This window comes from Spermophilus citellus, assembly GCF_964194105.1.
Source record: "Spermophilus citellus genome assembly, chromosome: 2".
Classification (NCBI taxonomy): domain Eukaryota; kingdom Metazoa; phylum Chordata; class Mammalia; order Rodentia; family Sciuridae; genus Spermophilus; species Spermophilus citellus.
In genome coordinates, this window is record NC_138183.1 from 190,774,131 (window position 1) to 190,799,499 (window position 25,369).

General features: G+C 51.7%; 1 protein-coding gene across 1 annotated transcript in view; it reads right to left on the reverse strand.

The window, feature by feature from the left end:
- Positions 1 to 728: 728 nt before the first annotated feature.
- The window catches only part of MYO7A (myosin VIIA), a 78,785-nt gene continuing 54,144 nt past the window's right edge, over positions 729 to 25,369 (reverse strand). Inside the window, exons 31-49 of the mRNA XM_081282010.1 lie at positions 24,996 to 25,223; positions 23,557 to 23,727; positions 20,914 to 21,031; positions 20,040 to 20,166; positions 18,881 to 19,164; positions 17,804 to 17,994; positions 17,123 to 17,247; positions 16,434 to 16,609; positions 15,551 to 15,731; positions 14,238 to 14,393; positions 13,664 to 13,769; positions 12,530 to 12,643; positions 11,416 to 11,503; positions 11,132 to 11,238; positions 8,689 to 8,874; positions 8,165 to 8,281; positions 6,760 to 6,843; positions 5,540 to 5,659; positions 729 to 4,990 (exon numbers count right to left, since the gene is read on the reverse strand). Of these exons, the coding sequence (XP_081138136.1) occupies positions 4,901 to 4,990; positions 5,540 to 5,659; positions 6,760 to 6,843; positions 8,165 to 8,281; positions 8,689 to 8,874; positions 11,132 to 11,238; positions 11,416 to 11,503; positions 12,530 to 12,643; positions 13,664 to 13,769; positions 14,238 to 14,393; positions 15,551 to 15,731; positions 16,434 to 16,609; positions 17,123 to 17,247; positions 17,804 to 17,994; positions 18,881 to 19,164; positions 20,040 to 20,166; positions 20,914 to 21,031; positions 23,557 to 23,727; positions 24,996 to 25,223 (2,769 nt within the window). The 3' untranslated portion in view covers positions 729 to 4,900. The remainder of the gene's footprint in view (positions 4,991 to 5,539; positions 5,660 to 6,759; positions 6,844 to 8,164; positions 8,282 to 8,688; positions 8,875 to 11,131; positions 11,239 to 11,415; positions 11,504 to 12,529; positions 12,644 to 13,663; positions 13,770 to 14,237; positions 14,394 to 15,550; positions 15,732 to 16,433; positions 16,610 to 17,122; positions 17,248 to 17,803; positions 17,995 to 18,880; positions 19,165 to 20,039; positions 20,167 to 20,913; positions 21,032 to 23,556; positions 23,728 to 24,995; positions 25,224 to 25,369) is intronic.

Genomic DNA, 25,369 nt, shown 5'->3' on the forward strand with positions numbered 1-25,369 from the left:
AAGGAAAAAATTGGGATAAGGAAAATTACAATTTCAGATAAATTGGCCAGTTAGCTCTAATGGAGGAGACAACTGTTCTTATTTTTTATACATATTTTTAACCTATAATATTAATTTTATTGTCTATGTCATTGATTTTCCTTTAACTCCCCCTTTAACTGATAAAATAAAAATGCTTCAAAAAAGAAAAATGAAGGGAGCATCTTAGTCCCTTTTTGCCCTTCTGTTCCTTCTACCATGTGAAGACACAGCATTCTTCCTCTTCAGAGGATGCAGCAAGAAGTGCCAGTTTTGAAGCAGAGAGCCCTTGCCAAACACCCCAGGTTATAAGCTCCAAGAGGGAAAGGATTCGGTCTGTTTTTTCCCCATATTTTTTATTGGTGAATTATAGTGGTACATAATGATGGAATTTGTTGTTGTTACATATTAGTACATGCACACAATATAGCAATATAATTTGACCAATATCAGTCCCCATGACTTCCCTCCTCCCTTCCCATCTCCTACTCCTTGGTCCTTTCTCATATATATATATATATATATATATATATATATATATATATATATATATTGTTTTAATATATATGTATGTATGTATATATGATGGATAAAGAAAATGTACACAGAGTACATATACATATGAATATGTATATACATATATATATATATATATATATATATATATATATATATTAGAGAAGAAAAGAAAAAGAAGGAAACTACAGACCAATATCCCTGGTCAACATAAATCCAGAAATTCTAAAAAAAAATGGAATCTGATAGCACATAAAAAATATTACAATAGGGTTTTTTTTGTGTGTGTCCTGCAACTTCATAGCCTATATCATACTGAATGTGGAAAAGATGAGTTTTCTCTAAAATCAGGAACAAGACAAGGATATCTGCTTCCACCTCTTGTTCAATATAACATTGGAAGTCTTAGCTAGAGTAATATAAGAGAAGGAAATAAAGAGGATGTCTGCTGATAACATGATTCAATATATAGGAAAACCTACAAACTGCTTCAAAACTGATCAACAAATTCAGTAAGATTGCAGGACACAAAATCAACAGAAAAATCAGTAGCTTTTTTTATATCCAATAACAAAATTGGTGAGAAAAAGATCAAAATATCAGCCCCATTCACGGTAGCTACCAAAATGGGAGGAAACTCACCTAGGAATAAATTTAATCAAGGACATTAATTACTGCTACAATGAGAATTATAGAACACTGAAAGAAATTGAAGAGGATGCAAAGATATCCCATCTTCATGGATTTAAAGATTTAATATTGTTAAAAATGACCATATAACCCAATCAGTTTACAAATTTGATGCTATTAATTTACTGTCAAATTACTAATGACATTCTTCAAAGACAAGGAAAAGACTCCTAAAATTTGTATGGAACCACAAAATACCCCAAAGAGCCAGTGCAATCCCAAGCAAAAATAACAGACTGGAGGGGTCATAATACTGGACTATAAAACATACTATAAAATGACAGTAACCAAAAATCACATGGTGCTTTCATAAAAGCAATCACATTTTTTCACAAAAACAGAAAGAATATACATTTAAGAAAGTCTCTTCAACAAATGACGCTGCAAAAATTATGTATCCATTGGTAGAAAAAAGAAACTAGATTCCTATATCACTCACTACATACAAAAACCAACACAAAATGGATCAGAGACAAGACTCAAGACTGAAACCACTAGAAGAAAACATAAGGGAAATGCTTCAGGACATTAGTCTCAGCAAAGAGTTTTTTGGATATGACCACAAAAGCACAGGCACCAAACCCAAAAATGAACAAATGCGATTCAAACTAAAAATATTGTGTATAGCAAAGGAAACTCAACAAAATGAAGAAACAACCTGAAGAATGAAGAAAATATTAGCAAATCATTCATCTGTTGATGAGTAATTTCCAGTGTATATAAGGAACTCAAAACAACTTGATAGTAAAACACAAATAATTTAAAAATGAGTGAATTACCTGAATAAGCATTTCTCAAAAGAGAATCACAATGTCCATATAAAATATAAAAATTTTTTAGTGTTCAGCATCACCAATCATCAGGGAAAGGCAAATCAAAACCATGAGAGATTATGTCATCCCAGTTAGAATAGCTATTTTCAAAAAGACAAATAACAAATGCTGGAGAGGATGCAAAGGGAAATTCTCAGACACTGTTGGTGGGAAAATAAATTAGTATTGCCATTTATGGGAAACAATATGGAAATGCTTCAAAAAATTAGAAGTAGATCTACCACATGATCCACATATCCTGTAGAAATAAAGAGGCATCTGCACTCATGTTTATGGTAGCACTATTCACAAAATCCAAGATAAGGAATCAACCTAGGTGTGGATGTTATTCAGCTATAAAGAATGAAATTCTGTTGACAAGAATGAATTCTGTGCAGCAACAATGAGTGGATCTAAAGGATTTTAAGTGAAATAAGTTAAGCAAAGAAAGAAAATACCCTAAGTTCTCATTTATATGTGTAAAGCTAAAAAGTTAATTTCATAAAATTAGAGGATACAATAGTGTTTACAGAGCCTGGGAAGGATGTAGGGGAAGGAGGGATGGAAAGAGCATAATGGTTAGCCAGTGTAGGGGTGGAGCTGGATAGGAGGAATAACTTCTAATGTTCTAGAGCACATTAGGATAAATAGAAGTTGACAATTAATTGAATATTTCCAAGTAGTTATTAGAAAGGAATTTGAACATCCTCAGCCAAAAGAAATGATAAATGTCTGAGGTAATAGATACGTCAACTGATCTGCTTATTACACAATGTAACGTGTTAAGATATCACATAGAACCCCATAAGTAGGTACAATTACTGTCAATCAAAGAATATGTTCTTATAAAAGTATGTTAGTTTCCAAAAATTAGGGGATTTTCCAGATATCTTTTTTGGGAAATTTAAGGCATTAGGATTGAAACCCAGAGTCTCACACATGCTAAATAAATCCATAATCTTACCACTAAGCTACACTCTCAGCCCCAACTTTTTCAGATATCCTTGTCATCAATTTATAACTTAATTCCATATTGAAAGCAAATCATCTTATATTGTAAAATGCATAACCTGGAAGCTAGTGTTAGTCCCTCTCTTTTAAGAGTTTCCTTGGTTAACTTTAGCCTCACACAAACTTTTTTGCCCCACACAAAACTGGAGGACCATCTCTAAGCTTGCATAAAAGCTTGGGGGTGGAAGAGTAGAGAACAAGCTGAGTCTGGAGTGGAGGCTGTTTTAACATTTAGCAAGTTCACATAGAGCAAACAAGAACTGGGCAATTGACACTTGAGGAATCTGTCTTTTCTAACCTCCACAGACATTCAGAAAACAGTTTCTACAATAGAAAACTAGTCATGGAAAACTCTTGAACTCTGACCATCTACTAGCCAGCTTGAATCAAAAGAAATGTCAGATACCTAAACTCACTCCATTTTATAGCAGTCCTCAAAGAGGAGGTCCTCAAAAAAACCTAACCAGGGTTTACCCAAAAAAACAAACCATCCATGCCCGCCAAGAATAATGCCAATGTCAAACCACCATGTCCACCAAAGAGAATATTGAACCACAAAAATTCCTCAAGGAGGATATTATTCTGCCAGGGCTTGCCAAACCACTAGTGTCCCCTAAGAGGGATATAAAATCACCAGTGTCCCCCAGGGGTAATGTCAGCTGGGGAGATCAGGAATAGCACTTCCTGAAGGGTGGTTGGGCACATAGGTGTGGATGACCCAGACACTTGAATGTGTGAGGGAAAGCAGGACCTAGCTCTAACTTGAGGGCAAATCACAAACACTCCTATCTCACACTGATGTGTCTCTAAGCACTCATCCCAGCCATAACCCAGGAGATTCCCCATTCCCGAATCACCTCTGCCTGAAGCTCCTATCTCCAGACCTACCCCTGTCATGCCCAAAATTGGTTGTCTCATCCTGGATGCAAAGCAACATTTTGCAAACACCCACTGGACATAAGCATTGTTTGAGGGGTTCTTGATATGGCTTGATGAGCCAAAGAGAATTGTCTGGCAGGGTGCAAGGACCATTCTGGTTCCCCTGGTCCTAGTTAAGACCCAGAAGATGGTTCCTCCTCTAATCTCCCAGCCCACACACAATGAAGTCCCCACATCTCAGACTTGATATCCAGCACTTTCCTCCAACCCACTGTGGTGCCATCTGATCCATTTAAGACACTTTCAAGCATACCTTGAACTAAAGCACTCCAAAATCAAAGGGCCAGAGCAGCTTGGCCAGGCAGCCACAGACCAAGGAAGTAGCACACTTTTTTGTAGATCTCTGCCCCTCCCCCAGCAAGACACTGTAGGACCAGAGGACAAAACATGTACTTTTATGCCCTGAGACGATCAGGGAGACTTTAGCAGGACTCGCACTCACATTGGAATATGCAAAAGTTGTCCATGCTCCTCACCCCAGCCAAAGATGCTGCATGTAGGGGAAGTGACCTAGTCCCTTGAGTTTCAGAGTATCCTATTCAATGCCTTGATTTGGTTGTTCCCAGTATGGAGAGCTCTCAATTCCTCTGCCCCCACAGTACACAGAAAGTCAAAGGGGGTCACATGATAGATCCAGTCTGAGACAGGAGAAGCACTGAAGGAGCACAGGTTCTTGCACTGGGAAGACCACAGCAAGCTAGGATGAGAGCTAACATAGGCGCCATGCACAGGTGGAGGGAAGTTGACCTCGTGGGAGATAGTTCAGAGCCCCAGTTGGTGTGGTCTGTGGTAGATGGCCAGCCCAGCCTCCATGCCTGGATGGCAAAGGTCCTCCCAGCTTCAGGAGTAATGGACGGGCCTGAGCCAGATGCTCCTTGGAGAGCAGGCACAGAGCCAGCACCTCCTTCCACTGTTTACTTGCCACTCCTGGAGCCCCGCTGCTTGCTCATGGTTGTGAGCATCTGGCTGATGTAGGAAGTAAGGAGGTCATCCATCTTGTAGCCCTGGGAGCAGGAGTGGGAAAATAAGCAGAGCACAAAGTGAAATCAAGCCCAGCCATTTAGACCCAGACAGCTCCTGGGGCACTCTGCAGTGAACAGAACCAGAACCAGGACCAAGGCAAATCCTGTCCCACTCAGCATTCAGTCTTTCCGTCGACACAATTGAGGGTTTGGAGTTATCCAGCCAGATGACTCAGGTTCTAAGCTGTATGATCCCACAATAAGCACGTAGCCTGTGGTCCTTCACATCCTGGATACCTTGAAAGTTTGAGTTTGGTTCAAGAGGCCTCAGTGCTAACGGTTCTACTGTCGAACTCAGGGCGAACAGGCTACAACTACAGGCTCAATCCCCAGATAATGAAAAAGAAGTTGAATGAGGGATCTAGTCCTCAGCCCCAGATTAAGACCCCAGGCTTAAGCTAGCCTCAAACTGAACTGATTACCAACCTGATCCTAGGCCACCCCCTACATTCCTGTTGTAGGGGTTGGGAGGAGAGGATGGCCGAAGCTGCAAGACAGACTGGGACCCCGCCAGGCTCTCAGAGTTCTCACCAGTGACGTCTCACAGAGCAGTTTGCTTCCGCGCACCAGGTTCCCAATGGTGATGTGGAAGTAGGTGTTGCCGCTGCTCCAGTTAGAGATCTTGGTGAAAGGGTGAGTAGTCAAGATGTCCTGGGGAGCAGGATGGGCATAAAGCTGCATAGCATGGCTTCACTCTCCCTGGGTCCAGCCCAGAGACACCTTTCACAGAAGGTCTCAGGTCCTCAAAGAGGGCCAGCTTTGCATGAAGCTGCTGTGAGAAGCAGGTGCCTTTGCCTCCTTGCCTTGGTATGGACCAACTGGCTAGACACCCAGGGAAATCTGGGAAGTTGTTGGGCACTTGGAGCCAAAATTAGAAACTTGGGCAACTTGACTGAACTGACACTGTGGGCCTGGCTGAGATGACCAGGGAGAGTGTAAGGAAGGAACCAAGAAGAAAACAGGGTGGAATCTTGGGAAATACCATATCCATGGGCCAAGTAGAGAAGAAACCCACAAAAGTATCTGAGAAAAAATGACCGAGAGAAAGGAGAACTGGGAATGTGTGGCACATGATGCCGGGGAACATAATGGTCATTAGTGTTCTTCACCAACTATCTAGGTGTACCCCTTCTGGGGAAATGGTAGGACTATGCTTCCTGGCCCTGGGGCAGGGCCACTCTGACCCATATACATGCATTTACCCCAGCACAGACTATCCTCCTGGCCAGTATGGGGACAGAACATTTTGGAAGTAGGAAGCATTTTATAGCACCCAATGATGCTGAGAGGCAAGGTAGACTAAAAGGAGTTAATGGGACTTGGTGGCAAGAATTTTATAATACCAGTGACTTGCAAGGCTGAGAAAGGAGGATTGCAAGTTCAAGGCCAGCCTGGGCAACTCAGGAAGACCCTGTCTCAAAAGAGCTGAGGATGTAGCTTGGTGGTAGAGTGCTTGCCCTAGCTCATGCAAGGCCCTGAGTTCAATCCCCAATACTGCCATCCTTCTGCCCCCACCCCATCCCCCCAAAAAAACCCCACCAAAAACCGTTAGAAACTCCAGGAGAGCAATTTTGGTGGAGCAAATGAGGGGTAAGAGTGTAGACAAGGCAACCAACCTTTCAAGATGCATGGTGAGTGGTGCCAGTGAGTTGGGCCGGCAGAGGCTTGTGTCTGGGACTTTGGTTAAAGTGTAGGCAAAGCAGCTCCCTGCCCCCCACCCCACCTGCTTGCTCGCTCTTGTCCCTGCTTACCTTGGTTCTGGGATCAATGAGGCTGACCCCATACTTGTTGATAGCAATTAAGAGGATCTCAGGGAAGTTTGGCTCTGTAGTTTGCTAGAAAAGAAAGATACAGAACCATCATACGGGGATCCAGAACAGGAAAAGCACTTGGAGATAGGAAAGAAGTGCCCTCAGCTGGAATAAAACCAATCTGGTCTGTGCCAGGGGTGAAGAGGTGCTGGTGGCCCTGCCATGACCTTGTGATTTCTGCTGCTGCCATGCTCCCAGTGCTGTCCCCACATCCCTCCCTGGGTCCCCAGCAGTGATTTCATCCCTCTCCCTTACCTCTCTAGGAGTCTTTGTTATGTCCTTCTCTCAGCCCAAAAGGATCTTTTTTTTTTTTTTAATGCTGGGATTGAACCCATGGGCACTTTACTACTGAGCTACATTCCCAGCCCCTCTTATTTTTTTTTAATACCTTTATTTCACTTATGTATTTTTATGTGGTGCTGAGGATCAGACCCAGGGTCTCACATGAGCAAGGCGAGTGCTCTACCACTGAGCCACAGCCCCAGCCCCTCTTATTTTGAGACAGGATCTTGCTAAATTGCCCATGCTGGTTTCAAACTTGTAATCCTCCTACCTCAGCCTCCCCAGTCACTAGGATTACAGGCATGTGCCACTGTACCCAGCAAGGTCTTCCATCTTTAAAAAGCCCTCCTTGAACCTTCTGCTGCCCCCAGCTCCCACCTACCCCTCTGCTCCTTGCACAGCCAAGCTTCTCAAGAGCCTGCATCCCAGATGTGCGGCGGGATCATCCCTGCATCTCCTCATCCCAGCCTTTCCACCATTCTCCTGCCTCTGGTGATGACCCTCTGCTACATCCTCCACCCTGTGACCAGAGGGGCCACCTGGCACTGTCATCCCTCCAAACTCACTCCCCCTGCAAGAGGAAACCCAGCCCCCCATCCTGCTTGCCAGCTTGCCTCTCACTGCAGCCTGCTTGCCTATACCCAGCCACACGCAGCCCCTGGCATTTCCTGCCCAGACCTGAGCTCTCACACTTCTAGGCCTTTGCCCATGTGGGCTGCTTGCTAAAAGCACACTTCTCAGGTCTCCCTAAAAAGTCAGGAGGCTTCTCCAGTCTGGGTACGGCTTCCCCAGCTCTGCCACCCAGGCAAGTACTCCACAGGGTCACAGCACAGTCCACCCTCCATTACTCTGGCCTGCCTTCCCTTCTAGGCTGAGCATCTGGTTCCTCTGTCCTCAGGGTTGGAACACTAGCCAAGACACCCCGCTGGCTCGAGGCTAAAGGTGCATCCCTCCTTTCCCTGCCAGGGCAGCGTCCAAGACCATCACTGCTTCCCTCAGTCCTGAGGAGGAGTCTTGTCCCCTTCTTCACCTCTTCCTCTCCAAGGAACCCCCTGTGGCATACCTTCACCTCAAAGAAGGCAGATCCAAAGGTGGGCCACTTGAAGATGAGCCTCAGGAATGCCAGCTTGGCCTCCTCCTTGGATTTCCCTGCGTGTTTGTTGAAGTAGGCGACAATGGACTGCAGGGAGAGGGGGGTCAGGACAGACGGCTCACAGCTCCCTGCCTCCTGCCGTGAGCACTGTCAGGACCAGAAGTAGGACAGGCAGACCTGGGAGCACTGGGGTCCCCCCATTATCCCAGCTCATGGACTTTTGATCTCCCTCCTCTCCCCAGGGCAGGCAGGCCAGAGGGGATCCAATAAAATCAGGTCACCCTGGTAACCAGGACAGGACAAATCACCACCATGGGGCCCCTGAATTCTTCCCATGGAAGATGAGAAGAGGCAGACTGAAGGGTGGCCTGATCACATCAGGAGCCACGAGAGGCACTCCCTAGGGTGCTGGCCAGCACCTGCCAACCTGCCCCCTGGGGTTCCTGGAGTCCACTTCAGGGGTCTCCCATTCCCACCACCAGCTCCACGCTCACCCGCTTCCAGTCATCAGGCGAGATCTGCCGGATGAGGTCCTGGGGCACCAGCTCTCTCAGCAGCTTGGGGATACTAGGGAAGTAGGACTTGTCCTCCTCAAACTTGACCCTGTAGATCAGTGCCCCCAACTGCAGCACCTCCTCCCGTGTGCACTTGTGGTAGCCTCGGAGATACTTGGGTAGCTCCTGCCAGAGACAGAGCCGGTCACAGGCGTGGAGGGAGCTGGAGGAAGTGGACTCCTTCCCCACAACCCTAAGAAGGGGGGGCTCCTGCCTTACCCCCATATTAGGACCCACCATTTCTTCAGCCTCCACTGATCCTGCTTCCCTAGGGGAGATGTCATAGGACAGGGAGACAGCGAGTATGCCTCCAGGTTCGGTACTGTGTAGTTCGGAAGCACAGCCATACCAAAACACTGTCCCAGTTCCCCTTCTAACAGTCCAGTGAGAACAGAACTGCTTCAAAAGTGAAGTTCAGGGTGAAACTGAGATTGTCCCCCAGCTCTCCTCTCTAGGCCTGTCCTCTCTTGGCAGAGCCAGTCAGTTTGGCCTCCTCCCATTGTGTTCCTTTGGTCCTGACTGATTTCTGCAGCAGCACCAGTCCTACCCCTTGAACTTCCAGACCCGGAACCAGAGCATCTGAGGAGGGAGAGTGGACCAAAAGCTGAGATGCAGCCTCTGAAGGGCCAGCACTGGAGCCTTAGGACTGTCCACCACATCTGGAGCCTTAGGACTGTCTTATCCACTGTGGGAAGGGCAGGAAATGAAGGATGGCCGGGAGATGCCCCACTGATCAGAGACGAGTCAACCACCATCTGTCCACTTCCCTGCCCACCCACACACCTACCGTCTACTCACCATCCACCACTCACCCATTTATGGGTCTACCTACCCATGCAGCCACCATCCCATCCACTTCCCCATCTGTCCATGCATCCACCCACCAATATCCACCCGTAAATTCATTCAGCACTCACCCTTCCACCCATCCATTCACTGAGTCACCAATTCACCCATTCAGCCACCCATCAGTCCAATGAACGCTTGTTGAGCATCTGCTACGAGTCAGGCCCTTTAAGCAACAACACTCACCCTACTCTCATGGAACTTGCAGTCTCAAGACAAGAGCAGGATTTAATACACACCAAACTGATGTATGGTTATAATCTGTGAAGGTACTGTTCACGGTGCTAGGAGAACATATAACAAAGTGATGTGATCCCACCGTGAGGACAGGGAATTCTTCAAGATAAGACATCTGAAAGCTCAGTGGGTAAGGGGAGGGATTGAGGGAAGAGTATCCCAGATGGGGTGACATGGGTGACATGACAAAGGCCCTGCCAGACCTGAGACTCTGAAAGACTATAGCTGCAGTGAATGGAGCCAAGGGGTGTCAAGTCCAAGAGGAGGCAGAGGCACCACCATGCAGGGCCCAGTCAGGCTTTGGGGTGTACCTCAAGAGCAACAGGAGGCCCTAAAGAGGCCTGGAAAGCAGGAGGGCTGTCTTGCACACGGTGAACTGGGGGGAACAAAACCGATGGGAGAGACCAGGGAGAGGCTGCGACCAGCCAAAGGAAGGAGGATGGTGACTGAGCCAGGTGGGCAGGGGGTGATGGGGAGACCCAGTGGTGTCAGAGATAGTCCGGAGGTCAGATCATTAGGCAAGTGATTCAGAATGTGGGAGACAGGCAGTGGGAGAGGTCAAGGCTGACTCTCGGGTTTACACATTGCATTGGTGGAACTGGCAGGGAGAGGCAGATACCAGGTGCACATGAGGGCAACCCTGCATCCCAGGCAGCGTGTCTCCACCATGGCAACCCCCATCTCCTCCTCCTAGCAACCTGGTCTGTCTCTCCCACCAGAATGGTAAGCAGACCGCAGCCCAGAAAGAGCACTGAACTGCAATCATGGAGCCCTGGAATTAAACCCCAGTCCTATCTGCTGTGTGACCTTAACTACATCACTTGGCTTCTCTGAGTCTGTTTCTTTCTCTATAAAATAGAAACAACCTGCCTACTTCTGGAGTTAATTGGAAGGACAGGAGTGAAAGGTGCCAGGTAAATATTAGAGGTCAACATGCAAGCTTCCCTCCTGACTCCCTGCATGCCTGTGCCAGAAAACATTTGCAGACTTGCCTACAAGCACTGGACATGCTCAGTTGTAGCAGCAGAATCTTGAATTCAGAGAACAGCCAGGCACCGAAGGAGGGGCCTGAACAAGCAGGGAGCTCAGAGGAAGAGTGATCAAGCCATGATGGCTGGAAGACCAGGAGAGAGAGGGATCTAAAGTCAGGCCACTCCCTGGTCCCTGGGGTCCCAGGAAGCCCTGTAAGGCCGGCTATTTCAGGTCCCTCACCTGGCAAGGACCGCAGGACTCTGCTTCACAAGTACAGCCAGACTGCAGCACGGTAGCCCCAGGAGCAGAGAGGCCCTGGGCAGCTCACCTGGTAATAGTGGAAGATGGAGTCGGCCATGGGGTCCTTGCCTGGCACCGTGGTGGTCCACAGCTTCTTCATGAAGAACACCTGGTAGGTGAGCGAGGGCACGACCCCTGCAGCACAGAGCAGCCCGTCACCCGGAGGCCCAGCACTGAAGGGTCCGTCCCCCACCCAACCCAGCCCCCAAGGAGGCCCTTGCTTGGGCCCCACCCATCGGGCCTCACAGCACAGCCCTGAGCAGCACCTGCCCTCTTCGGGCCTCAGGTGACCCCAGGACCCAGCCTCATTACCATCCTTGATGGGCCGTGCTTTCTTTATCCAGTCTGTCAGGTGTCGCACAAAGTCAAAGAAGAAGTCATTCTCTGGGACGCTGATGACCTAGGGACGTGGCCGTCGTAGTCCATTCATTTTAGTTAAAGCAATACTGCCTTTTCCGACTTTCCTACCCAAAGCCTCTTACCCAGAAAAACTCCACTCCCTGTATCAGCCCTGCCCTGCCCCGACTGCCTGGTCAGTGTCTGAAGAACACAGCCCTCTTCCTGCCGAGGGACAGTCACTCCACCCACTGCCTAGGCCCAGGGGAACATGGCCACAAATGAGGCCCAGTCCCCCTGCCTTGAACCTTCCAGCTTCTCCCACAGGCTCTGAGCTCTCCGGATGCAGAACCTCATCAGGGCCATCTCTGAGTCCTCAGTGTCTGGCACAGGGACAGTGGTGAGGTGAGAAGATAAATGTGGATGTACCTAGATCTATTAGTGATCAACAGGAGAGAGCCCCAACTCTGCCTGAGATGGTCAGAAAGCCTTCCCATGGAAGGGGAACTGCAAGACCTCCAAGGACAGAGCTGGAGGGATGTGGGCTGTGCACCTGGATCTGAGTTCCTTATCCTTGGATAAGTTACTTAACCTCTCTGAACTCTATTAGTCTGTTTTGTCCTATCAACCCAAATGTGGATACCTATAAAAATTTTAAACATACAATTATATTATAAAATTATACTACTTAATGTTGATTAATATTAATTATCATAATCATGTATAGGTTCTAGATAATGATTTTAATAAGCCTGTGTCAATTTCATTGAAATATTGGCAGAGTAGAAAACTTGAGACTTCATGGGTTCAAGGGGGCTAATCAAGGGTTATTTCAGTGGTTAATTGGCCTCAGCATGGCAGCTGGTGTGTCCAGATCATAGACTGCCTGGGCAGATAGCCCCCAACGGGTCTGAGGCCATGTGCAATGGCTCCAAGGGAGAGGCTTTGGGGCAGCAGGTCTTTGTAGACTGAGAAGCTGCAGGGATGGCTGTAGGAAGGAGTGGGCAGAAGACACTCCCCACGCTTTCCTGAAGACACCTCCTCACAGCATTTGGGCAGGCAGGTGACAGGAAGAGAGCCGGCGACCCACCTTGTCTGCAATTTTGACAAAGAGGCTGAATCCCTCGGAGGACTTGAGGAGCAGCCGAGCGGAGATGTTCTGGCAGAAGTCCTTGGCCTTGGTGCTCGACTCCACCTCAAAGGCCTGAGAGGGGAGGGCTCACTTAGCGCCTGCAGAGTGGGCCTGGCCTCTGGCTGCCCCTCTAGACCAAGCCCTGGCCTCCACAGGGCTTCCCTGGGGGTCCAGAGCTGGACATGGTATTTCAACAAAGGAAAAAGCAACTCCTTTTCGGGTCCCTGGCTCTCTGGGAAGGACTTTCCGTGGCCTCCCAGCCCCAGGCCTGGCTGCAGGATCATGAGGGACAACAGAGTGGACAGAGAGAGACCCGAGGAAGGGAAAAGCAAATTCCAAAATGGAAAAGGAAAGCAGCCAGGATGGGTGAGGGGACCGGAGAGTCTGGCAAAGGTCAGATGGAGAGAGCAGAGGGACTTGGGGACGGCTTCCACTAGAGGGGACAGACATGAAAGGAATTTCTGAATTTCTTCTGTCCTTGCCCCTGGGACCCTTTTATGACGTTTCTGAGTCTCTAGTCTCTAAACTCAGACAAGTTTTAAAACTTCTCTTCAGACTTAAATATTTAGACGTTGCACTCAGGTTCGTCTGAATGAGGCGCGTTGCTGAGACGGAGCAGGGAGTGGGGGTCTTGAGGCAGCCTGACCACGAATGTGACAAAGACAACTGGTCCCTTGGAAGACAGAACCAAGGTGGAGGGGACCCCGACCACATCATGTGAGGGGCAGGAAGTGGCTTTGGGGTTCTGCTAACAGGAAAGTGGGCCTGGGGCAGTGGGGAGTCCAGCCTGGCCTCATGCCCAGGAACAAAGCTGGGACCAGGGAAGTGGCCTGCTAGAGTCCAGCTCAGCAGGACAGAGTTTTCTCCAAGGCAGCTTCTCCTCAGAAGGAGGGATGGAGAACTGGGGCGAAGCCTTCTCTAAGAAACTGCTCTTACCCACGGAGTCTGTGACATTGAAACTGAGCCCTGCCTCCACCAAGGTGCAGGAGGATAAGGTGGCCCATTTTGGGGTGGCAGGTGAGCAGTCAAGGCCACCTTGTGTCAGCTGAGGGAACCCCACCCTCTCGGGGGATGGAACCCAGAGGCCCTCACCTCATCGGTGTCATCAGGGAAGTAGACCTTGTGGAAAATCTGGGTGGTTTTGTGCTGGATGGCCTCCACCTCCACCAGGTGCGGAGGATACTTCCGGGACCCATTTCTGAAAATGGGCAGGGAAGGGTCAGATCAGAAGGGGGACCAATGGGACAAGGGAACAGAGGAAACTTTGGAGACAAACTGGGGTCTGACTCTCTTCCTCTTTTCCTACAGCAGGACCAGCCACTTCTTACATTCTTGAGTTCTTTATCTGGGAAATGTGATAACAGTGCCCAGGTGGCATAGGGCTTTAGAAGGCAAACAAAGTGCAGGGTGCCAGAAGGCTTTGTAGGGTCTTGAGTGTGACCCAGGGGTGCACGCCTGCTTGGCGCACTTAAAGGGATGCGCCAAGCACCTCTAAGCCACCAGACTCCCAAACTGTCCAGAGTACGACTCTGGCTGGCATCTGAGGAGCTCAGGAACAGGTCCCCACAGCTGTGTGGTCATCCTCATCCTCAAGGGCTGGTCTCATGAGTCCAGTGAGGCCGAGGACCAACCCAGTGCTGCTCCCTGTCCCTGGCAGCCCCTGTACCTCAGCGCTTTCTGGAGCCGCTGCAGGCAGTCGATGGCGAGCGGGCAGTGCTTGCGGGACTGCAGGAAGCGCTGGACGTGGGGCAGGAGGATGTTGCTAGGTGGGAAGAGGCCGGTGCAGAGCCACAGCAGCTCCCAGCCCCGCTCCTCGCTGTACCTGTGGGAGGAGGCCCCGTAGGAGTCACAGGGACCTGTGCAATCCCAGGGCCACACCCCCAGTTCCTCATCCCAAGGCCCAGCACCACCCACATCCCTGTAGCGGGATCCAGTTAGTGCCACTCACCCTGAGGCCACCCACCCACGCCAGGCCTTGTACTGTTACCAGTCCACATGGGGACCAGGTGCCTCTGCCAGAGTGAAAACCCACTGCTGTCAGGGGCTCTGGGGGGTCAGCTGAGGTTTCACTTTCACAGCAAGACTTTCCCCAGGAAGGAGGAATGTGCAATTTATACTGCGACTCTGGACTCGCCACACTGGGCACAGCACTGAGTTAGGCCAGCCCCCTACTTGGGACTGAGGCGGGAGGCTTGAAGGGCTTCGAGCAAGGAGGTGGCATTTGATCTGGGCTTTGAAGGCTGAAGCAAATTCTGACAGGCAAAGAAAGGAATGGAGGGCTTTCCTGCCAGCAGGGCCCAGCATGTAGAAGTGTCTGGTCGTGTGAAAGGTCTGTAGTTCCAGAGGGAATTTGTGCAAGAGCTGGAGAGTGATGAGGCTGGGGAGGATGGTGGGTGGGGTGATGGAACAGGCAGGGCTTTCCTCAGTCTCTGAGGAAGAAGGAGGCTGACTTTCCTCTCCTGGCTCTGGCTGGCCCAGTGGGGAGAAGGTGACAGCCTCTGGGGCTGCTGACCGTGACCCATGAGCATTTTCAGCCACAGCTTCCAACTGACAGCCTTAGCCCAAGCCAGGACAGGACACTGGCTAAACCTGTAGGTCCAGCCACCCCTGGAGCCCCCGTGGCCTGCAGGCCTGAAGAAAGCCATCCACAGAGGCTCACACAGGTTCGAGAAGCAGCAGCTGGAGGGACTCATGCTGATCAACACAGAGGACAGACCAGGAGGGTACGGCCACCACTCCCCGTCCCCGCCTTCCTTTCTCATTTTTTGCAGTGCTAGAAATGAACCCCGGGCCTCAAGCCCAATAGGCAAGCGCTGTGCCACTGAACTAAACCCCCAGCCCTACCTCCTGGTTCTGGAGGATTGACCTTGGGCTGCAGGCCAAGCTAGGCTGAGTGGCCACGGAGCCGGCAGCTCCCTCTGTGCGAGGGAGCCGTGTTTCCAGGCAGAGCAGTGCTGCCCGCCCCCCACACCCGCTCACCTGATGTGGTTGTCCGTCAGCTGCTTCAGGATCTGCACATATGCCTCATCCTTGAGGGGCTCAGCCTTCAGGGCCCCCTCAAAGATCTGGTCTGTGAGCTCGTTGACAGAGCGCATTCTCTTGGATGGGTAGTCACCCATGTACTTGAGAACAGGTGGGATTGTCAAGGAAGGGCTTGTGGCTGAGTGGGGCACACACTGGCCCCTAGGTAGAAGGCCACCCTCCCCCTGACCCTGGGCCTCAGACTACTAAGTTAGAAAACTGGAGTGATCTGCCCACCTGCCACGGCTGCTTCACAGGCCACCCTTCCTCGGTCCCCAACCTCACAGCAGCCAGGATGGACTCCCCAAGTCACCAGTCTGGCTGTTCCATTCCCTGTCCAGGGGCTCCCCCTGGTCTCAGGACACAGCCCAAGTTTCTAAGTAGGGCTTGGAACCCTTCCCTTAGTCAGCCCACGTCCTCCAAATGGGCTGAGTTACTTTGTGCCCTGTTTTGCCTCAGGACTTTTGTGCATTCTGCTCCCTCTGTCTGAGATGCTCCCCAGCCGTCTCCCCGTTGCCTGCTAGGTCCTACTCAGCCTTCAGGTCTCAGCCTAGATGCCACATCCCAGCACTGGTTCCTGTTAGCACATCGCCCCCATGAGGCCAGGGGCTGGCTCTGGTCACAGCTCCATTTCCATGCCTGGCCTACAGCAGGCACAATACTATCCATTAACTGAATGATAGGGTCAAAGGAGACAGTAGGAGAGGTGGGGCCTTGCATACTGTAAGATGTGCCTCCACGTGTGCCCAAGACCCAGCCAGCCCTCAACAGGAAAAAGGTATCTAGCTGAAAAGCCTCCCTGCCCAGCAGCCCCTGCCCCACTGTCCCCACCTGTCCCCACCCAGTGCAGCATGGATATCGATGAAGGCCATGCAGGCCTCCTGCGAGAGCTCCTCGCTACCCAGGATCTTCTTGAGCAGGGCCTGCTTGAGTGGCTCCCGTGTGTGGCTCCACAGCCGATCCTTGCCTCGGGCCTTGGACACCATGACGCGGCTCAGCGTGTGCTTGGGTGGGGGCCTGCCACAGCACAGGTACAGTCAGCAGCCATCCCATTGCAGGCAACCTGGGGAGAACCCCAGTGGGGAGCCCCCCAGCAGCCTGGAAGCCACAGGCAGGAGTAGGCAGTGCTGTCCCCACCCCGCTCTGCCACCAGATGTGCAGATGTGCAGAAGCCACCTCCTGCAGAAAACCTCTGCCCCCGCCCACCAGGCCTCCTGGGCACAGTGCTGAGCTAGCAGAGCCAGAGCCCCCCACTTTCTTGCTGTCTCCCCACAGGATAGTGAGGCTGCAACAGGCACTGGTGTGTGACACTGAGGGCCAGGTCATGCCTGGGAGGGCGCAGTCACAACCATCTCAAGGAACGATGCCGTGCGCCTGCAGGGAAGCATCATTTCCGGGATGGAAATTGCCCTGCTGCTGACCCTGGCAGGCCCTGCTCACAGGCAGGCATGACAAAGCTGCTCAGCCCCTGGCCAGAGCCCATAGGAGCCTCTTCCCACCGTCCTCTCTCTCGTCCCCAGGAGCTGGCACCTAAAGTAGTCGTAGGAGAACTCCTCCAGTGTGTAGGGCTTGGCGCGCACCTCGGGCTCTGCAGTTCGCAGCTGCAAGAGCCGAATGACGTCCTGCCTCTGGTCAGGGGTCATGGTGACCAGGGCCTGCAGGTCAAGAGACAGGAAGCTCATATCATTCCTCAACCGAGCCACTGGGATTACATAGTAAAAGCCCAATGTCCTGCAACCTGTGGCTGGGGACTGTCTCCACAGGTATTGACTCACTGTTTTCTGACCCCAAGTCCCCTTCCTTCCTCAAGGACCTCAGGTTACTTCGCCTCCATCCTGCGGGGCTCTAAGCTGCATTAACCAGGCTCAGGAGCTGCCTGGGAAGCCGGGCTCTGCAGAACTCTGAGGGTCTCTGGGAGAACAGGGCTCCCAGCCCAGCTGTGCCCACACTGCCTTTCAGACAGTGCAGGCTGACCCCTTCCGCTGGCCACTCTCCTCCCATCCCTGCCCCTTGCAGCTCCTCCTCTGATGTGCACACTAGGCCCCTCCCTACCTGACACAGGTTGGAGTCTGTGGTGCCTCAGCCCCGCCCCCCACTGAGCATCTGGAGACCATTGATCTATCACAGTCCCTCACTCCACTTTACAGATAGGAGAGAGGACAGAGGGGTCTGAGGAGCCTCCCACCCACCTGCCACTGCCAGACCACATACCACGATCTCCTGTGGCGGCATGGTGACAGTGGGCATGACATAGACACAGTCGGTTGGGAAGTCCCCATGCTGCTTGGTCCTCTCGTTGATGCCGTTGGCCCAGCCTGAGTTCATGACCTGCTCACCGGTGTCATGGTCCAGGATGATGAGGTCTCCCTTGGCGAAGCTGAGGAAGCCTGACTCCTCACCCGCTTTGGAGCAGAGGTGAGCGGGGGTGACATGGGGGCAGAGAGAGGGGCTGGGTTGGAACATCTTTATTTAGGTTGACGATCCATCAGCCACTCCTCCCCACTGAAGAACTGAGGCCCTGTCCCACTCATGTCTGCCCACCTGGCCACCTGGCCTCTACCTTGTCACAACTTTCTGCACAAAGACACCAGAGGGGGCCACACTCTTGCTCAAAAACTTTCTGTGGCTCCCCATTACCCTTAGGAGAAGACCTACACTGCTGAGCCTGTTGGGAGCTGGCCTCCCTGACTCCTTCCACCTTGCTTCTTGCCACTCCCCCCGCCACACTCCAATCACACCTAACTATGTGAAGTTCCCCCAGGACACGCTGGCTTTCTCTTGCCTCTGCACGTGGTCCTCTGCCCTCTGCCCCACACGCTCTGCTCACTCTGTGCCTCCTCCATGGATTCTGGACTATATGAGGGACTCTCCTCTGAGCACCCACAGCCCTGGGGCTTCTCTGGTCACTGTGCTGTCCCTGGGCCATCATTCTGCCTCCCTCCCCACTGAAGGCAGGTCCACACTCTGCACAGGCCTAGGCAGCCCTGGAGGTGCTTGGCCAGGGTGGTTGTCATGCTGCTGTCATTGATGGCAGAGGGTATTTGGAGAGCGCTGAGGGGACCCCTGATCAAATGTGGAGGAAGTGACAGGAGATAATGGACTACCAAGGGGTGGAGAGAAGAAGGCTCCTCTTGGGCAGAGGTGAAGGCAGTGTTCTGCCACCGGCCCGTTACCCGGGTAGGACAGGTTAAGACAGGTAACGCGGTCCTTGCAGCCTGGAGCGCAGGGCCGGGGCCAAGGTGTGGGGCCTGCCTAATGCCCCAGCTACCCACACCAGCAGCCACTCACCAGGGTTGGGGTTGTCCTGCAAGGCCACCACATACTTAGACCTCTTCCGGAGCCCCTCCAGGAAGGTGACCACCAGGTCACGGATGTCCTCGGCGTTGTTGGATGTGAAGGTGTACTCATCCCCCTTGATGGTGGCCAGTGTGAAGCTGGGGGCCGTCAGTTTTGCTCCCCTGCAGGACCAACACGGAGAACAGGGCCCAGCCGGGGTCAGTCCTGCGCGGCCCGAGTGAGGTGCTACACAGCCCAGATCAGAGCAGCCCAGCGAGAGCAAGACACGGCACTCCCTGAAGGAGACCAAGCCCAGTCCAGTCAGAGGGGCCCAGACCCAAGGAGCCCAGCCAGAGCAAGGCCTGGTCCAGCAGGGGGAGATGTGGTCCAGGTCAGAGGCATCTCAGAGCCCCAGCCAGCATCAGGCATGGCCAGGCGAGGCCCTGGCTGGCCTAGCCCTCTTGCGCTTTGCCTTTGCCAAATCTAAGTCCAACTTGTCCTTCAAGTTGCAGCCTAAATACCACTTCCTTCTAGAAGTCCACCATGCCCTCCCCCAGTCCTTATCACACTGTCCCTTCTCTACAATGGCCTCTTTGATGTCTGTTTCCCTCTACTGAAGCTCTAAGAGGTCTGTCACCACTGAATCTGACGTGTTTAGCACGTGCCTGCTCAGAGCTGGATGTGACCACATCAGATGCAGCTCAGAAATATTTCTGCAAGCTCCATATTGGGGGAGGGGGCGCTGCACTGCTGGGAGAGGTGGTCTAATTCAGAAAACTGCCCCCACCGCCTATGTGCAGCACACCTTAAGGTTTACAAAGAGCTCTCCTATCATTTATTACTTCCTCCCTGTTATTGAAGGAAAATATTCAGAACCCTACTTTAGGAATGGGAACACAGAGGTGAGCCCTGAAGCCCAAGTCTAGCCCTCTCTTGCACACACTGACCTGCTTCTGACTGTCCTTTTACCCCACTGAGGCGACCTCAGAGCCACCTTTACCATCCATGAGGCCCCTTGTGGGAGGGGCCTGAGGGCTGCGTAGAGCAGCACAAACAGTTCGGCTGTGTGAAGCCAGGACAGGCCACTGTGCCTGTGCCCCCCTCAACCCGTGATGCCCTGTACCCCCTCCTTCCCTGCAGGTCCATCTGTGCTCCACATGCTCCTCCTCACCTGCTGCTGGACACAGCCATGATCTCTGGGAAGGACAACTCCAGAAGCACCTGCTCCTGCTCATCCACAAAATAGATGCCTGTCCAGTTGACAGCCACAATGACATCATTCTTAGGGAGACTGGGGCCTGGGACAATGACAGAGACACTTGGAAGGTGGCCTCCCCACTCCTGGATCCAGCCCCTCCTGATTATCATAACTGTCAAGGAGGCGACTAGGACAGAAATATAATGATTCCCATTTTGTGAGCAAGAAAGCTGCGGCTCAGAGAGCACAGCGGCTCAACAAGCCGAAACCCAAGGTGCAGTAACCATATTTGGAGATAAGGTGCAGGGAAGAGAGTGCTGGATCAGGAAACCCAGCTTCAGTCATATCTGCCATGGTCTCTGTGCAGCTCTGGACAAGTCCTTTCCTGCACCAAGGTGGAATGTGGGGTTGGACAACAGAGCCCCACGGCTCCCTGTGGCCCTAACATCTGGTGATTCTGTGAAGCCCAGCATCAGCACAGGGCCTGGCACAGAGCAGATGCCCAGTAACGATGGCCCAAGGACGGCTGAGCAAAGGGCCTGGGCAATTGGCACAACCACGCCCACCCTCAGCTTCGGGAGACAGCTTAGCACAGCTGGCCCACCCATCCTCTTCTATCCACATGAGGTGCTTTAATGATTCCAGTCCTCATCCAGTTGTTCAACCCAGCACACCATGAGCACCTACTATGTGTCATGGAGTCACTGTTGGACTGCAGGTTGACAGAGCAACTCTGCAGCATGATCTAAAAAGAGCAGGCACCCTGCAGGCAGGAGTCTGCTGACAGGGAGCTGGGCTAAGTTCCCCTCTCTGCTGTGAACTGAGAGACTGGGAGACCAGGGGTTACCTGAGAACTTATAGGCTTCATAAAACCTGGAGAAGAGCAAGGGCCACTTGAAGCGGGCATAATTGACCACATCCTCTTTGACCTTCTGGGCATCCGTTCTCCTTTGGGCATAAATCCCCTGGAGAGGACAGAGAGGGAAAGAAGGTAGAAGACAGTATATAAGTTCTAGAAATCATACATCCCTGCCTCTAGTCAGGGGTGGCCCAGGGCTCCTGTGCCCTCCTGTGCATTCCTGATGGCCTCACCCTGTTCCTGATGCCTCACCCTGTTCCGCAGCAGCCCACGCCACCCCCAGTTGATATCAGTGAGCCCTTGTGTGGCTTCATACTGCCTCTGTGCAGGTCCTGGGACACAGAGAAAACATGGGTGCCACCCCCAGGGAGTTCCCAGTTCAGAAGAAACTGGGTAGGTCCAGGCCTTAGAAAGGTCAGGTACAGAGGAAGGATTACAGACCCGAGGTAAGGCCAGCAGCAAGGGGACTGCAATGGCCCTAGCAAGGAACAAAAGCACTAGTGCTTTGTTACTCCAAACACGTCCCCCCAGGCCCTTGTGAGACCTCCTTGCATTGAGGTGGAATTAGAAGGATCAGAATGAACTCATGGTTTTGACAATATGTAGACACAGACAAGGATAAAGATAGGGGTGTGTGCCAGCTCAGACTGCCCCATTTCCATCTTGGAGAAGGTCAGACCTTGGAAGAGTGAGCACTCAGGGTGATGGGCTTGACATTGACACTGCAATGAATCTCAAAATGTTCAGAAAAATAATATGTAGGTATGCAGAGAGAGAGAGAGAATCACAAAGCAAAGGTGGCTTAGTCCAGACGAAATGTGCATAACAGGTCTAGTTTTTGAACTTGCAACTTCTCTGGAAGTTTGCAATTATTTCAGAATGAGATTTTTTTTAATTTTTTTTTTAAGTTGTTGATGGACCTTTATTTTATTTATTTGTATGTGGTGCTGAGAATCGAACACAGTGCCTCGCGCATGCCAGGCAAGCACATTACCACTGAGCCACAACCCCAGCCCCCAGAATGAGATGTCTTTAAAATACCTCTCCGTTTTAGTTTGAATGGTGTCCACCACCCCCACCCCGCCAACAAATTCATGTGTTGAAGTCCTAAACCCCCTGGTAACCATATTTGGAGATAAGGTCTCTTGGAAGTTAAAATGCCATCTTTAGGGTGGATCCTACTCCAATGACTGACGTCCTTATAAGAAGAGGAAACTGGACACAGACCTGCATGAGCACAGAGGAAAGACCATGTGGAGACAGATGGAGAAGATGCCTTCTGCGGGCAAGGAGAAGCCTCCATAGAAACCAACCCTGCCAACACCCCAGTCCACACTTCCACTCTGGAACAGAGGTGTAAACGTCTGTCCTTTCAGCCCCGAGCCTGTACTGCTTCACTAAAACAGCTCCAGCCAACTAACAGCCTTCCCACCCCACAAGAGTCATTCATATCTGGCCCCCTGTGAGGACAGCGTGGGGCTCCATGTGAGGGAGGCCTGGATGCAGGGGATGAGAGAGTGCGTCAACTGGTGTGCCAAGAGGAGTCTGCTGTGAGACAGCAGGGATCTTGGAGATGGGAAGGCCTATGAGTCCCCTGCCAGCAGTCAGTGCCCCCAGCCCACCTGGGTGCCCTTGTTCCACTTAGGCAGGCCCCTGAGCTTGGCTGGGAACTGCTCATATCTGGTCACAGACCTGGGGCTGCAAGCAGGGGCTATACCTCATTCTCCAGACAGGAAGGCGGCTGGTATTCTTTTCTTTTAGGGAAAAGAAGGGGCATTTCCTAGTTGCAACCTAAGGCACCCCTCTACTTCCCTCTTGGAAGCTCAGCCTCATGAACAGTTGATGAGACACCAGGCGAGGCCACCACAAGACCCTGTGATCTCAGGAAGCTGTAGGACTGAATTTGACTCTTCTGTGTCCCTGGATCCCAGCTCAGAGTGGTTGTTATGGTTTGGATATTCAGTGTCCCCGAAAAGCACATGTGTGAGATAAGGAAAGAAATTTCAGAGGTGAAATAATTAGATTATGAAAGACGTGACCTCATAGGTGGATTAATCCATGGATATGGATTAACTGGGTGATAACTATAGGCACGTAGGGTGTGGCTGGAGGAGATAGGTCAATGGGGGTGTGCCTTTGGGGTTTATATTTTGTTCCTGGTGAGTGTCAGTCAGTCAGTCAGTCTGTCTGTCTCTCTCTCTCGCTCGCTCTCTCTCTCTCTCTCTCTCTCTCTCTCTCTCTCTCTCTCGCTCTCTCTCTCCCTCTCTCCCTGTCCTTCCTGGTCATGTCCTGAGATGCTTCCCTCCACCATGCCCTTCCACCAGGATGCTCTGCCTCACCTCAGGCTCAGAGCTGTGGAGCTGGCCATCTATGCACTGAAACCTCTCAAACTGTGAGTCAAAGTGATCTTTTTCCTCTTCTATGTTTTCTTGTCAGGTCTTTTGGTCACAGTGACAAAAAAGCTGACCAAAACATTGGATGACAGAAGACCCATGTGAACCCATGTCTACAGGGGAGAAGTGTGGAGGTCCTGACCCCCGCAGCCCCACAAACAGGAGATGCCAGGTGGGACCATGACTGCCTGGACTGCGCGCTCCTCCCCTGTCTCCACATCCCCTGATGCCCTCCTACCTTCTTGTGGGCAGCAATGGCCAGCTGAGCCCACTTCTCAAGTGTCTTCAGGGGTGTGATCTCGCGGTCCGGGATGTAGGTGGGGACAAGGTTCAGCAGGCGCTCCAGGATCATCTCAGAGCCATAGTCCACGAAGTACTGCTGGGAGGCCAGCTCCGCCAGGTCATCCTCCTGTGGGAGGGGACCTCAGTCATGCGTGCGGCCTGTACCCTCTGCCCTTCCAGACTCCTAAAGCCTTCAGGTTGTTCTCCTGGCCCTGTCTCCTGTAGTTCTGGGCCCTGCCCCTTGACACCCTGCATTTTCACTGATTTGCTGGGGTGTTCCTGAGGGCCACACCCCTGCCTTCTCCTGGGTCCCATTAGCTCTATGCTGGACTCTGACCAGGGGCATATGAGCTGAAGAGACCAGTCAGCCTGCCAGGAACGGGCCAGCCACTGCATGTCCAGCCCTCTGCTACAGCAACCGGGGTGGATGAGCAGAAGAAGAGGATGTGCCTGTCCTGGATAATGGGAGACCTGGGACCGCAGAGGATGAGCAGAGAGGGAGTGCATCACCGTTACCGTCTCCATCACCATCACTCTGCCCCTGGGGGTGTCCAAGTAGTGAACAACCAGTGGCTCTGCACACAGGCTTCAGAGGACCAGGTGGACACTGGGCATTTGCTGCCTCTCTGCTGGGTGATGCCTACCTGGGGCTCCCCAGGGCTCCAGCAGCAGGGACAACAGAGAAAAACTCTGGGGGCCTTAAAGGTAATCGATATTTTCCAGTGAGTTTGAAGCATTTCAGAATTTCAGCAACTAATATGGCTGTTCCAACAATAAATACCATCAGCACCAACACCAACAACATCACTACCAACAACAGCATCATTACCACCATCAACACTGCCATCACCACCACCAATAACGACACCAGCACCAACACCATCACCACCTCCACCACCCCACCACCAGGCACCACTGTCCTCATGTCCATCCTCACCCCCCATCCCAATGCCAGCAGAACCCTAAATACCATAAGCAGCACCATCACCATCACCAAAAACAAGACGACCACATTGCTCCAGTCCTCAGGAGGAGACAAAGGATGCACACTTGTAAATTCTGGTCTAAAGGACTGAATCTGTTTCCCATTCAGAGCAGAGTTTACTGGACTAACCCAGAACCATAAGCACACACACTATGCCATGCAGTCACAGCAACGTGTAGGACACCTTCCAGGGGTGTCAAAGCCCCCGCTACCATCATTGTATCTCCTCCTCACAGCTCCTGTGAGGCAGGTCGTCTTAAGTCCAGCAGAGGCCTGGAGAAGGTCCAGCTGCAAGCAGCCACTCTCAGCATTAGCTGATGATAGGTCACAGACAGGAGCACGTGGCCCAGATTGGGTAAAAAGGTGTCTGTGGGCCAAGCAAGCACAGTAGAGGATTTGCCTTCACTCACCTTCTCACACCTGTACTCCCCGAACTTGACCCCACGCACCACCTGCTGGTAGATGAGGTTGGTGGCCACATTATCTTCTGAGGGGTTGTGCCAGGGTGTGAAGACCTCTTTTCGGAAGAAGAGCCTCCAGGGGGCATTGCGCTCCTGGGCACCCTGCTCCTTGGCATACTGCTCACACTGAGAGATGGCGTCCATGACATGGTCACTGCCACTGCCCAGGGAGGACACCTGTGGGCACCGGAGAGAAGGCCCAGTAGAAGGGTGGGCAGGCATGGAGTCAGGGAAGGACTACAGGAAGCCACCAGCTGTGGTCCTGGTCCAGATGGAAAACAGACCCAGAGAGAAGCAGGATGTGCCCTAGGTCCCCTAGAAGG